The sequence below is a fragment of the Cervus elaphus genome, chromosome 19, assembly GCF_910594005.1.
Source record: "Cervus elaphus chromosome 19, mCerEla1.1, whole genome shotgun sequence".
Classification (NCBI taxonomy): domain Eukaryota; kingdom Metazoa; phylum Chordata; class Mammalia; order Artiodactyla; family Cervidae; genus Cervus; species Cervus elaphus.
Window position 1 is genome coordinate 76,114,622 of NC_057833.1, and position 14,540 is coordinate 76,129,161.

Genomic DNA, 14,540 nt, shown 5'->3' on the forward strand with positions numbered 1-14,540 from the left:
CCTTACAACCCACCTGCTGCTCACTGACGCAGGGCAGGCCAGCAGCCCAGCTCAGGCCTGTCTGCAGGAGGGGCTGATGGCCGCAAACAGGCACAGAACACAAAAGGGGTGTTGGTGGTGCCCCCGGGCCTGGGGACAAGGGGACTCTGCGCTTCCAGGGGAGAGTCTGAAGGTTCTGCTGTCACTTCTGCTGGGCTCCGTGTCGTCACCTACAGTTCAAGATGGAGAGGAGGCAGTAAGGTGTGGAGAGATGACAGGGAGCCCGTCCAGCATCCCTTGGTAGGCAATCTCTGCCCCGCCGTCACCGTTTCTCACCCAGGCTAGGTCAGGCTGCTGGAGATTCTGGGAGAAAGGTTGCTGGGGTCTCTTACTTCTCCGTGGGACCTACAATCAGGTGGTCGTCCCCCTAGAGACAGCTGGCCTCACCCAGCACTGCTCTGAGATGCTCATTTCGTTTTCACAGCAACCCTGCATGTCAGCACCTAATTTGCACTTTTTCAGGTCAAGAAGGTGAAGCGCAGTGGTCTAGTTACTGGCCTGAGTCAGGGCCCAGAGGCTGGCCAGGGACTCTGGGTCATGAACACTTTCCTGCTGTGACCGCCCCCCCACCCCCCACAGGGACCAGAGTGGAGACAGTGAGTTGAATGGCTTCGCTCCCCTCCCAAATGCGAGTCCACCTGGATATGTGGCTGTGACCTTATTGGGAAAAGCCCACTCGCAGAGGAATTGAGGCAGATCTGGGGATGATGGTGGGCCCGAAATGCAAGAAGAGACAGGTGGGGAGGGTTTGAGACACAGGAGCCCCTTGCCTGGAGGGCAAAGGAGGCAGAGACTGGAGGGTCGCTGCCCCAAGTCAGGGACCCCCGAGGGGATCAGGGGCCCCAGAAGCTGGGAGAGGGGCCTGAAAGAGTTCTCCCTCAGAGCCTCTGGGAAGAACTAGTTCTACTGACACCTCGCCCTGGAACTTCTGGCCTGAGAACTGGGAGAGAATAGATATCCTATGTGTCTGAGTTGGGGGCATTTGTCATGCCAGCTCCAGGGCACTAACCACTGGGGAGGATTGGAGTCTCGAGGTGGTGCCTACCCCGTCACTGACCCTTGGGGCATCCGTGTGTGCCCTGTTTCCAGCCGTCTGTCCACCCCCTCCTCACAAAAGTGGCCCCATCCTTGCACACACTATGGCCCTTTCCCTTCTAAGCCCCTGGTCTCATCCTGTCACTACCCTTTCTAAAAACTTCTGGGGTCTTTGTTTTCAGAACAAAGTTCCTAAAGAATTTGGTCCTAACCTACCTTTTCCTATTTGATACCATCTCTGAATGCTGGGCCAATTTTTTTTGCCTTCCCTCAAACTGGACCTGCACATTCATAACCTTGTGTGTGCCATTGGCCTAGCTTTAAAAGTGAGGGTGGTTCATTCACTGATTCATTCATTCAACAGATGTGTATTGAGGACTAATGCAGGCTGAATTGTGTCCCCAAGTTCATATGTCAGAGTCCTAACCTCTAGGACCTCGGTGTGTGTCTACACTGGAGAGATGGGCTTTAAAGAGGATATTGAGGTAAACGAGGTGTCTTAATGAGAACCTCACCGGTGTCTTAATGAGAAAAAAACAGATTAGGACACAGATACACACGGAGGCAAGACCACGTGAGGACACAGGGAGAGGACTGCCGTCTCCATGTCCAGGAGGCCTCGGGAGAAAGTAACCCTGCTGACACCTTAGTGTTGGACTTCTGGCCTCCAGACTGTGAGAAAATAAATTTCTGTTGTCTAAGCCATCCACCCTGCGGCGCTTTGTTACGGCAGCCTGAGCAAACTAATACGAGGACCTACTATGTGCGAGGTGGTTCCTGCCGTGAGGGTTCAGTAGTGAGCAAGCCAGATGAAGTCCCTGCCTCCAGTACACACATTCTGTCAGGGAGGACACCCCCAAACAAGAAAGCGGACCAATGAAGAAGGCTGCAGTAATGCAACCCCAGGTGATGATGGAGTGTCTGGAAGAAAGGGAGTGGGTGACAGATCCTGGGGTCAGTGTCAGAGGTGGAGGCAGGGGCTGTTAGAGGGTGTGTCCACGTGTACAGGAAACAGGAAATGAATGAGGAGAGCAGCAATTATTTGAGGACTTGGGGAGGAGCCTTCCTGGCAGAACAAGTTCAAGTGCAAAGGTCCTGAGGTCAGAATGAGCTCAGGGAACTGGGAGAAGCACCCTTGTCTCCTGGGGGTTCGGAAAGCCCCTCTGGTCCTCTCTGCCTTGCACTGACCGGGCTGTGCCCTGGCCTTTCCTGGCATGACTGGGGCTGGACCTGACATTTGGGTTTGGGTTGGAAGGAGGTGAAGTCTTCTACCTGTGCTTTTCTAAGCGGTGAGCTCCACTGACCTGGAGACCCTAAAAAAGGGAGACCCCCCCCCACAGGCTCATCCCTGCTCCTGGGGGAGCCCTGCAAAGGATGTCCAGTGGTGGGAGCACCCTTATCTCTGTGCTGAAATCCTAAGACAGCACCTCTGTTCCCTCTTGTGGATGAAGGGCAGTAAGACTGCTCAGTTGAGTGTTGGGCAGAAGGCCAGTCTTACAGGCAACCCCAACCTTACAGTCACAGTCAGCTGATTCCCGATGTGTGGGGCTGTGGGGGGATGAAGCAGGCACTTCCTGGCCAGGAATTGCTGGCATGCAGCCCTCAAGTGCCCTGTGGCTGAGGCTAGCTTTAGAGGAAAACACTCTCAGCCAGCCCCTCCCACTGGTTGGGGACTAAAACTAAATCTGGGTTTTTACAGCTGTTTTGCATCTTCCTGTTCTTCATTTCTCTGAGTCCCTGAGGTTTAGCCTTTTCTCTGTTCCACATCTGAATAGTTTCCCATGGGGCCAGTCTCCCCCACGAAATTCATTGTCTTACAAAATACCTGACCCTTCAGCAAGTGTCTAGAGAAAGTATGATCCCATGAAAAGGCCTCTGCTTTTTCTTTTTCATCCTGCTGGAAGCATCCTCAGATATTTTCCCCCAGTAGTGCCAAGGAGTGCTGGCAATGAGGAGAAGCTGGAAGAGACAGGGATGGACTCTACGCAGAATCTCAGGAGGAACCAGCCCTGCTAATGCTTCCATCTCAGACTTCCAGCCTCCAGGGCTGGGAGAGACTAAATTTTCATTTTTTAAGCCCTCTAGCCTGGGTTACTGTGCCATAACAACCCTAGGACACTCACATACCATTGATGTTCAGTCACTCAGTCGTGTCTGACTCTCTTCAACCCCATGGACTGCAGCATGCCAGGCTCCCTCTTTCACAATCTCCTGGAGCTTGCTCAAATCCATGTCCATTGAGTCAGTGTTGCCATCCAATCATCTCATCCTCTGTCATCCCCTTCTCCTCCTGCCCTCAAGCTTTCCCAGCATCAGGGTCTTTTCTCATGAGTCAGCTCTTTGCATTGGGTGGCCAAATTATTGGAACTTCAGCTTCAGTATCAGTCCCTCCAATGAATATTCAGGGTTGATTTCCTTTAGGATTGACTGGTTTAATCGCCTTGCTGTTGAAGGGACTCTCAAGAGTATTCTCTAGCACCACAGTTCAAAGGCATAGTGGTTTATACCTTATCTGTTCCCCCCAAGGCCTTTCTTTGCTGGGTGGACTTGGCATCATATCTGTCTCTAAGTAAAATTCTGAAGGCATAATAATCCACCAGTTCATGCTACAACGGGAATCAGCAAATGCTAGAAAGCAGGTGTCCTTGCCCCTCGAGAGAAACAGTGTCAGGAGCCCTCTTGGCCACCCCTGCCTCAAGCAAGAGGGATCCTGAAGCTCTGAGAACAGGCTTTGGGGCTTCAATTATGATTCTGAAAGTGTGTGTCATTCTATATATCATCAAACAGTTGACTAAATTCGGACACTATCTACCGGGAGATGACAGTGGATACCACAGGACTATTATCAGATGAGGCTCACCCTATCACCCGCCCCCACCTCATCCTGCTGCTAATTACAAACTGGCATTTGTCATCTGTCTCTAGGCTTCCCAGGTGGCACAGTGGCAAAGAATATGCCTGCCAATGCAGGAGATGCAGGAGATTCTGGTTTGATCCCTGGAGAAGGAAATGGCATCCCACTCCAGTGTTCTTACCTGGGAAATCCTATGAACAGAGGCACCTGTTGGGATATAGTCCATGGGGTCACAGTTGGACACAACTGAGTGACCGAGCACACACACATACACACACACGCACACACCTAATTCTACAAGGATTAAATCCTGGGCCACTGCAGCTGCTCCCCTGAAAGTAGTTCAGGATGGAGATCAGGAGCAAGGGCCTCTGTGCTCTGGGATAAACTGGCAGAACAGGTCTTCAGGTAGTTTGATATTTTCCGGAGAAGATTTTATGAGCACAATTCTTGCATCTCCTCATATCTAGAAAAGCACTAAAATCACTAATGGTGACATCTGCTCCTCGTGACTAGCAGTGAGCTTCTGCCGAAATGTGTGCTTGATTGCACATACGCCCTTCACTATAATCATATATTACTGACTTCCCCACTAGCTGTTTGTCACAGCTCCTCAGAGCTATCCAAAATGCTGTCTCTCAGGCTATCATCCTCATTTTGCCCCCAATAAAACTTAACTCACAACTCTCATGTGCATTTTCCCCCCAGTCAACACTGCCCACTTCAGATGCAAACCGCTAGCAAGGACACTCCCCACCTCATCCCACCGCCCCTCTTGCGTTTGAATAATCTGCTAAAGCAGAAACCTTTCACTGACTAGATCACAGGTTTATTATAAAAGGATTTCCCAGGTGGCGCTAGTTCTTTACAGAACCTGCCTGCAATGCAGGAGACATAAGAGACACGGTGCGAACCCAGGGTGGGGAAGATCCCCTGGAGGAGGGCACGGCAACCCACTCTAGTATTCTTGCCCGGAGAAACTCCATGGACAGAGGAGCCTGGTGAGCTGCAGTCCATGGGATCACAAAGATTCGGACACGACTGAGGGAAATAGCATGCACACAGACACAACTCAGGAAAAGTGAAAGCCGCTCAGTCATGTCCTACTCTTTGCGACCTCATGGACTATACAGTTCACGGAATTCTCCAGGCCAGAATACTGGAGTGGGTGGCCTTTTCCTTCGTCAGGGGATCTTCTCAACCCAGGGATTGGACCCAGGTCTCCGTCATTGCAGGTGGATTCTTTACCAGCTAAGCCACCAGGGAAGCCCAACTCAGAAAAAGCCAGACGGAGAAGATGCAGAGCGCAGGCGCAGGACGAGGGTGGAGCTTCCACTCTGCGAGCACCGCTGTCCCGCATCTCCAGTGCGCTCCAGAAGCCCTCCAAACACTCTCCGGTAGTAAGGCGGCTTCATTCCATAGACCTGAGTGATTCCATCGCTGACTATCCGAGATTGAACTCAATCTCCTGCCCTGCTTCCCTTCCGGGAGATGGGGAGTGGCTGGAAGCGCCAGTCCTCTGTCACGTGATCGCTCACCTAGGCAACCGGCTCCTACCTCATTAACGTAACACGGGGACCTGACACCACCTGATTAGCATAACAGAAGCGGATGCTCTCCTCCCTTCTGAGGGTTTTAGGAACACCCATTAGGCTGGAACTGAAAGTGAAAGTGAGGTCGCTCAGCTGTGTTCGACTCTTTCCGAGCCCTTGGACTGTCGCCTACTAGGCTCCTCCCTCCATGGGATTCTCCAGGCAAGGTAGTGGAGTGGGTTGCCGTTTCCTTCTCCAGGGGATCTTCCCGACCCAGGGATCGAACCCGAGGCTCCTGCATTGCAGGCGGATTCTTTACCATCTGAGCCACCTGGGAAGCCCAACACAGACCAAATAATCTCTCCTTTTCCCCTGCAATTGTGAATATTAGGAAATAGTCACCTGGATGAGTTAGTATCTATCCTCATACTTACTTTTTTTTCTTGTGATGAGGACTTTTAAGATCTGCCCTTTTTGTTGTTATTGTTTAGTCTCTAAGTCGTGTCTGACTATTTTGCAGCCCCATGGACTGTAGCCTCCCAGGCTTCTCTGTCCATGGCACTCTCTGGGCAAGAATACTGGAGTGAGTTGCCATGCCCTTCTCCAGGGGATCTTCCCAACCTGAGGATTGAACCTGCATCCCCTGAGTCTCCTGCACGGGCAGGAGGGTTCTTTACCACTACTACCACCTGGGAAGCCTTCTACTCTCTTAGCAACTTTCTAAAATGCTACACAGTATTATTAGCTGTGGAGATGCAAGGTACAGCAAGGTGACTATAGTTAATATTTTATTCTAAATCACAGCTTCACAGAGCATGAAACTCTCTCCCCTCCTCAGGATGTACAACTTCCATGGAAGTTCCAGAAGCCACTTCTGAGTGGTCACAAGGTCTTTGGCCAGACTCGGGGAGATGGGCACCCCCTGTGCTCCCAGTCCCGCCGCTTCCTTTCTAGAGCGTGCATTCAGGGATGGCTAGGGGCCAGCACCAGCACACAACGCAGGCAGCTTCAGAAACATCATCTTTCTGCCTCCAGCCTTCTGGCACAAGCCACGTTTAACAGGAGCCGCTTTTAATAGAAATGCAGATCTGCTGCAGGAAGAAGCATTTAGGTAGCCCTCCCCGCACTGACCCAGCTCTTACCTGTGCACCTGTAGGAGGGAGGCCGGCAAAGTCATCTCTGCCTATTCCTCCCTTTCCTTTTAAAGGATCCCTCCTCCCCTCGTGGTTTCCTTTCCCAGAAGCAAAGGAAATGAAACTAATGACTTGCCACAAAAATGAAACCATTAGCCTGCCACAGAAACGAAACCTGAAGTATCCATCCATTTCCTGGTGCTTCACACAGTGGTCCTCAGACTCCAGCTGCATCAGAGTCTCCTGGTGGGCTTGTGAACTCATGGGAGGGGGTGGGGCGGGAGATGGGTAACTGGGCTAACAGGTTCTCGGCAGGCAGGCTGGGGCCAACCACACTTGGAGAACGGGTCACTTAGCATAAGCACTGTCCAGAAGGACTTTCTGACTTTTCTGTGTCCTGCCACTCTCTGCCCGTATTAAGCTCTGAACATGCCAGGAAGGGATATCCACAACCCCCACAGCCTCCCTCACGTAGGTGTGCGGTGCGTACCCTCACACTTGGGCTGGTTCCCAGGAGTGAGCCTGACTTCCTGGTCCTGTGCGGGTTACTTCACCTGCAAAGCTACAGGCACGCACCCCCCGGGGTCCCAAAGCCCTCCCTTCGCTGTGACTGAAGCGTGAGTGAGTTGGGCACCCCCACCACCAAAGTATGGGGGGCCCCAAGGAGCCCTGGGGGTTCGGGGCTGGCACAGGATGGGGGGATTCTGCCTCCATCTCAACGTCACACCCATAGGGCTTTCCAAAACAAAACAAAAAATCTTAGAAAATTAAGAAAATGAATCCCAAGCACTTTTTTGCTCATTCACCTGACTTGTGGGCAAAATGTCCTCTAAAGAAGAAATCTGGAGGCTTAAAAGATGGTTTTCAAAGCCTGACATTAAGAGGTCCTGGGGATAGTTTCCAGGGTCTGCGTCCTGCAGGACCTGATGCCCAGGTCATCCATCCAGAGGCTCCTGGGCAGAGAGGGAAGACGGAGGGAAGAACTGGACAGCTGACTTTGCAGCGAGTTTTCTGATTCATCAGCTGTGTCAGAGGGTGGATGCCTCTGCAGTGCCAGGAAAGGCACAGGGAAGACACCGCAGAGGCCAGACAGAGTGGGACCCCTTCCACAGAGGGAGCGAGGGAAGTTCGCTTGAGGAGGCGGCTGAGGATCCACCCTCCCCAGCAGCACAGCACCCCTCCTTGGCACACCCCTCAGGAAGGCTCTCCGGGAAGGTTCGGGGCCTCAGCAGCATCAAGGCACCGGACTAGTTCACAAGCTACTGTCCGGGGATTCGGGCGGGACCTTGGTGATGACCCCTGGCCAGGGTCCCGCATCCCACCCGGCCCACGGACCCTCTGAGGAAGGGATGGTCCGGGTGCTCAAACACCCTCAGCAGGACCGCTCCTTCTGAGTTTGCTTTCTCGTTGTGCAGAGGAGACCATGCAGTGTCTCCCCCGCTAATGGATTAAGGAGGTGAGGAACTGGGAGCCTGTGCACAGGCGAGATTCTAAGTGTGTGTCTGTGCAGGGTGGTGGAGTAGCAGAGGCCACTGTGGGTGGCAATCCCCCAGCTCTTCACTGTCTGGACCCCCCTTACTCCAGTGGTGCAGGGGTGGGGGTGGGGGATGATGGTGACCCATCTCAGGGCAGGTGCTAGGAGGCTGTCAGCCCTCATGCATGCATGGTGCCCGTGGACGGAGGACAGGCCTGGGTGGGTAGTGTCAGTGTCCGGGCTAGAGGGTGACAAAGGGCTGCTGGCAATAGAGGGTCTCAGCTCCTTAGACAGGAACAAGCTCCATTTCTGCATCAGTGATGTCTAAAGTCCAGTGTGTGTGTGTGTGTGTGTGTGTGTGTGTGTTCAGTCACTCTTTTAAGACCCCTTGGACTGCAGCCCACCAGGCTCCTCTGTCCATGATGATTCTCCAGGCAAGAATATTTGAGCGTACCATTTCCTTCTCCAGGGGATCATCCCGACTCAGGGATTGAACCCGCATCTCCTGCATTGACAGGCCGGTTCTTTACCGCTGAGCCACCAGGGAAGCCTGTCAAAAGTCCAGGCATATTGGTAATAGGGATTCTTAGAGCTCAGCAAGTGCCTGCCCTTCACAGGGTGGAGGTTAGAGGCCCTGCCCTCTCGTGGGAGGAGCAGTCCTTGCAGGCCCACCCACTCTCCAGCAGCAGAGAGGGGGAGAGTGGGGGTGGGGGTAGAGGAGGCTCAGGCTCACTTCCACATGGGGGAAGGGTGGGGACGTCTGGGGAGAGAGGACAGACGCTCAGGACGGGTGACTGCCCATCTGTGTCTCAGTTTCCTTGACAGCTTGGTTTTGTAATAGACTTTATTTGTTTTAGGTTCACAGTAAAAAGAGGAAGACACAGAGATTCTGAGATTTCCCCTAGACTCCCTGCCTCACCCCCCACCACAGGCACAGCCTCCCCACTGTTGACCGCCCCCTCCAGAGGGGTGACCTCCCCGCTGACACATTGTCATCACGCAGAGCCCACGGTTTACACTAGGGTCACTCTTGGGGTTGGACACCCGGTGGGTCTGGACAAGTGTGCTGTGGCAGGCGCCCACCGTGAGTCCCGCTGCCCTCCAAGTCCTCCGTGCTCGTCCTGATCACCCCTCCCTCCTCCAGCCCCCACCCTCCCGGGGCCTCCATTCTGCTGCCTTTTCACTGACCCTCAAGGTCCCTTCCAGGCCTCCTCTGAGGTGGTCCAGAGCCCAGAAGGGGGTTCTCTCTGATGGCCTGTTTGTGTCCAAATTTCTCCTTTTTCTTAGGACACCAGTCACACTGGATAGGGGCCACCTGACTCAAACTTATTACACCAACAGTGACCCTATTTCCACACAAGGTCACATTCTGTGGTACTGCCGGTCAGTTATGACTCAACTCACGAGTTAGGGAGGAATAGAGTCTAGCCTGTAACAGGGCCCCAGCCAAGATCCCACCGAGTGGTTTGCAGATTCCTCTGCAGAGAGAGACTCAGGATCCCTGAGGGGTCCATGGTCACCCCCCCCCCCCCCACTGCCAAGAGGCTGATGTGTTCCCCCTGGTTGGCAGCAGGGTGCAATGATGAGGGCTCACACCTGTCCTGGCAGGAGCTTTGGCAAACATCTGCACTTTCGCTCTCTCTGGCTTCCATTTCCGATAGGGACCCTCCTTCAGCCTGGCCCCCACGCTCAGAGTTGAGCCTCCACTGTCCTTCAGCCCACCTACAACCACAGAGGACTCAGTGCTGCTGTCAGTCACTGAGACCTGGGGAGTCGGATCCTGCAAGGATGCTGAAATTCAGGGTGCCACGTGCTGCCGTGTTTTTAAAAGGAGGCCTGCTGATAAAAGTACTTGAAAATCGTTCATCTGTTCTAACCCCTCTATGGATAGGTGAGAAACTGGAGGCTAGATAAGCACTATCAAGCTGGCATCAAAGTCTCCTATCATTTCTGGGAGCCAGGTTTGGGAGGGAGGTCAGAAAGAGCACTTGGCAATGACTTGATTTTCTTAACCCCAAGGCGCTGGGCATCTTGGCATGTGGATCTACAGTGTGCCTCCTAGGAAGTCAGGGTTGTACGGTGGTCCTCCTGAGAGCAGCCCCTGCCTGCCCGGCCCATCAGAGATCCCTCCTCCCCATCCTGTTAAACAAGGTGCCACTGGAGAACACCCCTGCGTGGACGCAGACACTGAATCTCTTCACCATCGTATTGCTTGTGCCCGAGTTAGGTGCACCCAGATTTGTGGGATGAATGAATAAGTTCAGGGACCTGCAAGGAGAGCTCAAGAAGGTTGACCCAAGAAGGTGGCTAAGCCCTATGGCTACTGCTCATTGTCCCTATGAGATGACCGTCCATAAGGAGGGTGTGCTCTGTGGTCGGAGAATAAAGGTTTTCTCTCTGCAGAGTTATCTGGACCACACGGGTCAAACTTGGATCTGATGATAAAATAGCTCCACACCTTAACAGGCAGGGGCTGCTTCCCCTAATCCTCTCCTTCCCAGGTGACGTCACTGAATCCTCTTGAGCACGACCATGCATTTCAGCTCAACATCTTCACTCTATAAACACTGGCATAAAAAGTCTGTGGGACAAGATTTTATACAACTGGCAAATATTCTGATTGGTTGGTTGACAAACCTGAAATATTCATCAAATATTGACCATTGGAGAAGGGCCGCAGTCCATTCAGGATGCATTTGTCTATAAAAAGCCCATTTGTCGAGGCGGGGCAATGTTAGCTGGGCCCTTTTGGTATGCAGCCTTCTACCTGGATCTCGGCTGGCCAGCCAGAATACCTGTTCTTCGCATCATCTGAGTGGTTGATCTGTGCAAAGGAAAGAAAAGGATTTAATTTATCCATTCATCTAATCAGCAATGCTTAATGTGCCAGCTGTGAGCAAAATCAGAAAAGAGGATCACTCGCTAGAATGGGATTTGCTCCAGCCTACTCAGTAGTCATGTATGGATGTGAGAGTTGGACCATAAAGAAGGCTGAGTGCCGAAGGATTGATGCTTTGGAACTTTGGTTTTGGAGAAGACTCTCGAGAGTCCCTTGGACTGCAAGGAGATCAAACCAGTCCATCCTAAAGGAAATCAAGCCTGAATATTCATTGGAAGGACTGAGGCTGAAGCTGAAGCTCCAATACTTTGACCACTTGATGTGACGAACAACTCATTGGAAAAGATGTTGGTGCTGGGAAAGATTAAAGACAGGAAAAGGGGATGACAGAGGTTGAGATAGTTGGATGGCATCACTGACTTGATGGACAAGAGTTTGAGCAGGCCCGGGGAGTTGGTGATGGACAGGGAAGCCTGGTGTGTTGCAGTCCATGGGCTTGCACAGAGTCAGACCGACTGAGCTACTGAACTGATAACTGACTTATGTTTCAGGTACACTGCAAGGTGATTCAGTTATACACGTACACATATATTATTTTTCGGATTATTTTCTGTTATAGATTATTACAAAATATTGACTATAGTTCCCTGTACTATATAGTAAACCTGTGTTGCTTGTTGCATATCTATAAAATTCATCTATTTAAAGTTTAGTGGTTTTAATGATAAAGTGGTTACTCAGTGGTTTTCAGTATATTCACAGAGACATGAAAGCATCATCACACTCAATTTTAAAACGTATTCTGGGAATTCCCTGGCAGTCTAGTGGTAAGGAATTGGTGCTTTCACTACTAGAGTCTGGATTCAAATCCTGGTCAGGGAACTAAGATCCTGCAAGCCACATCCTGGCAAAACAAACAAATGAAAACATTTTCATCCCTGAAACAAGAAAGCACATACCCTCTCACCATGCCCCACAGCCCAGTCAGCTCCTAATCTACTTTCTCTCTCTGGTTTTGACTGTTACATAAATTTCATTCACATGGACTCACACTGTATATGGCGTTTTGTATTTGGTTTTCTCACTTAGTATGTTTTCAAGGTTCACTCATGTCACAGAATATATCAATACTTCATTTCTTTATGTGCCCGAGTAATATTTCAGTGTGCACTTACATCTATTTTATTTATACATTTTTAAGTCCATTCATCCAATCTGGGTTGTTCCTGATTTTTTGCTGTTAGGAATAATAGCACATTCCTGTGCAAGATTTTGTGTGAACATGTGTTTTTGTTCTCTTGGCTGTGCATCTGTGAGTGGAATTGCTAGGACATATGGTAACTGTTTGAGAAGAAGGGATGTTTAACAATCACTCACCTTTTCTCTCTGAATTCCTGGAGGAAGTTCAAAGCCTTTTGCTGCCACAAACACCCAGCTTGACCTGAACCGCATGTTCCTGATCTCTTTACTTCCCAGGGCTTCTATGGCCTTCTTGGCATCCTCCTTCAGCCTGGGGGGATGAAAAGGGGAGACGCCTGTGAATGTCTCACCTGCAGACTCGGTTGTGTACTCTGGAACACAGTCTGGTCCTAGGACAGGTTTCTAAAGCAGCACCTGCTATCCTGGGGCACAGGGCAGGAGAGAGGTGTGAACACTGGCTGAGTGTAACATCTCTGTGTGCGTGTGTGCTCAGGCGTGTCTGACTCTTTGCAACCCCACAGGCTGTAGCCTGCCAGGATTCTCTGTCCATGGGGTTTCCCAGGCAAGAATACCTGAGTGGGTTGCCATCTCTTTCTCCAGGGGATCTTCCTGACCCAGGGATCGAACCTGTGTCTCCTGCATTGGCAGGCGGGTTCGTTACTGCTTGAGCCATTCAGGAAGCCTCTAGTTACACATAAGGCCACATTCAGGACTCTTTGGAAAAGACCCTGATGCTGGAAAAGATGGAGGGTAGGAGGAGAAGGGGGCGACAGAGGATGAGATGGTTAGATGAGGAATAAAAAACTCAATGGACATGAATTTGAGAAAACTCTGAGAGATAGTGGACAGGGAAGGCTGGAGTGCTGTAGTCCATGGGATCACAAAGAGTCAGATACAACTGAGCGACTTAGCAGCAACAACAAAAGACCCTTTTAGAGTCAATCTGGGGCACAGAGTTTTAATTCTCAATTCTGAAAAGCCCTGGGTCTCACGGTCCAATTATCCTCACCCCTAAACAACATAATTTCCAGTCCTTGCTGCTGCCTGTTTACTGACCACAGAATAAAGCAAACAGAAAATGCTGAAAGATGAAAACAAATGTCAAAACTGTATCTTTCATATTCACAAAAGTCAGTATCAAAAAAGAGAAAAAAAAAAGACCTAAACAATCTTGAAAGTGAAAGTCGCTCAGTCGCGTTAGACTCTTTGCAACCCCACGGACTATACAGTTCATGGAATTCTCCAGGCCAGAATACTGGAGTGGGTTGCCATTCCCTTCTCCAGGGGATCTTCCCAACCCAGGGATCGAACTCAGGTCTCCTGCATTGCAGGCGGATTCTTTACCAGCTAAGCCACCAGGGAAGCCCTAAACAATCTTACTTTGTAGAAAGCTGCCATTTAGAGCTCATAAAGGAAAGAGGGCAGAAAGGAAAAGAAAAACAATAAGCTCAGATTTTCCTAAGTGGGCTAAATCCAAGTTTTTCAAAGCATATGCCGAAGAATTTCCACCCGGGGAAGATACTCTATTAAAGAAGAGGATCTGAATTCAAACACGTCTGGGAAATGTCTTGTTCAGGAGTCCCGTCTTGGGAAGTCACAATGCAAATTGGCACTGTGAGGTTCTCGGAAGTTGTGCAGTGAAGAAGCACATGTTTACCTAGAAGAGCACATGTGGAAAGCTCTGAGCCAGGTCACGTTCTCTCTCATAAAAGCACTGCAGATGAGTGCACTTGTGTGTGTGTGTGTGTGTGTGTGTGTGTGTCCCACTCTGCGTTTAGCTCTCTGGCCAAGGGTTAGCTTTGCTATCTTATTTACTGTCAGTGAGGAATTTGTCTTGCTACCTGGAAATAGTTCTTATTTCTAAGATTCATGTGCTCCACCAGCTCATCATTTTTCTGGAAATGCAATCTGTTCATCATGGCCGCCCATTCCTTCTCCTTAAAGAAGCCTCCTGTTCCTTGGAGCTCTGTTCTCTCCCAAAGGGTGTCCTGAGGGACCCTGACAGAGCTGGCACTCTGCCCTCAGCTGGCATCTCTGACTCTGGCCCCTGCCGTGATATAACTGTACACTCACCTGCTGCTGCCGTCATCGTGGGTTACCATGAAGAGCAGGGACTTCGAGGGAGCGCTCTGAATAAAGTTTGTCATCGGTCCAGAGTTATCTGCCGGGTCAAGGTACATTGATTTAGGACCTTCTCCATCAGCTGAGGCTGTGACCCTAGAGGTTGTTCTGCTCTCAACTCTGTGCTCTGTGTTCTGAATCCTCTGATTCTAGAGCTGTCTCTCTACCATGCACCTGATCTTCTAGTGCCCTCATAGTAAATGACCTGGGTTCCATGCTGGGGCCACGTGAGGTGGGCAGCACGATCAGATCATAAAGACTCTTGTGAGTTTGACTCTCAAACCAACCAGCAATGATTTCACAGAACAGGTGG

The 14,540-nt window shown here is 51.0% G+C and overlaps 2 protein-coding genes across 3 annotated transcripts in view; both read right to left on the reverse strand.

Moving 5' to 3' along the window:
- MX2 (MX dynamin like GTPase 2) overlaps positions 1 to 6,672 on the reverse strand; it is a 36,763-nt gene extending 30,091 nt beyond the window's left edge. The window contains exons 1-2 of one of the 2 annotated variants that reach the window (XM_043873603.1): positions 6,603 to 6,672; positions 14 to 209 (exon numbers count right to left, since the gene is read on the reverse strand). The gene's annotated coding sequence lies outside the window, so the exon portion shown is untranslated. Of the gene's footprint in view, positions 1 to 13; positions 210 to 315; positions 584 to 6,602 lie in introns of those variants that run through there. The other variant, XM_043873604.1, reaches the window with a different exon arrangement.
- A 3,975-nt stretch (positions 6,673 to 10,647) lies between these two features.
- Positions 10,648 to 14,540, reverse strand: part of FAM3B (FAM3 metabolism regulating signaling molecule B) — a 57,873-nt gene continuing 53,980 nt past the window's right edge. Inside the window, exons 6-8 of the mRNA XM_043873609.1 lie at positions 14,180 to 14,267; positions 12,284 to 12,416; positions 10,648 to 10,891 (exon numbers count right to left, since the gene is read on the reverse strand). Coding sequence (XP_043729544.1) covers positions 10,802 to 10,891; positions 12,284 to 12,416; positions 14,180 to 14,267 — 311 coding nt within the window. The 3' untranslated portion in view covers positions 10,648 to 10,801. The remainder of the gene's footprint in view (positions 10,892 to 12,283; positions 12,417 to 14,179; positions 14,268 to 14,540) is intronic.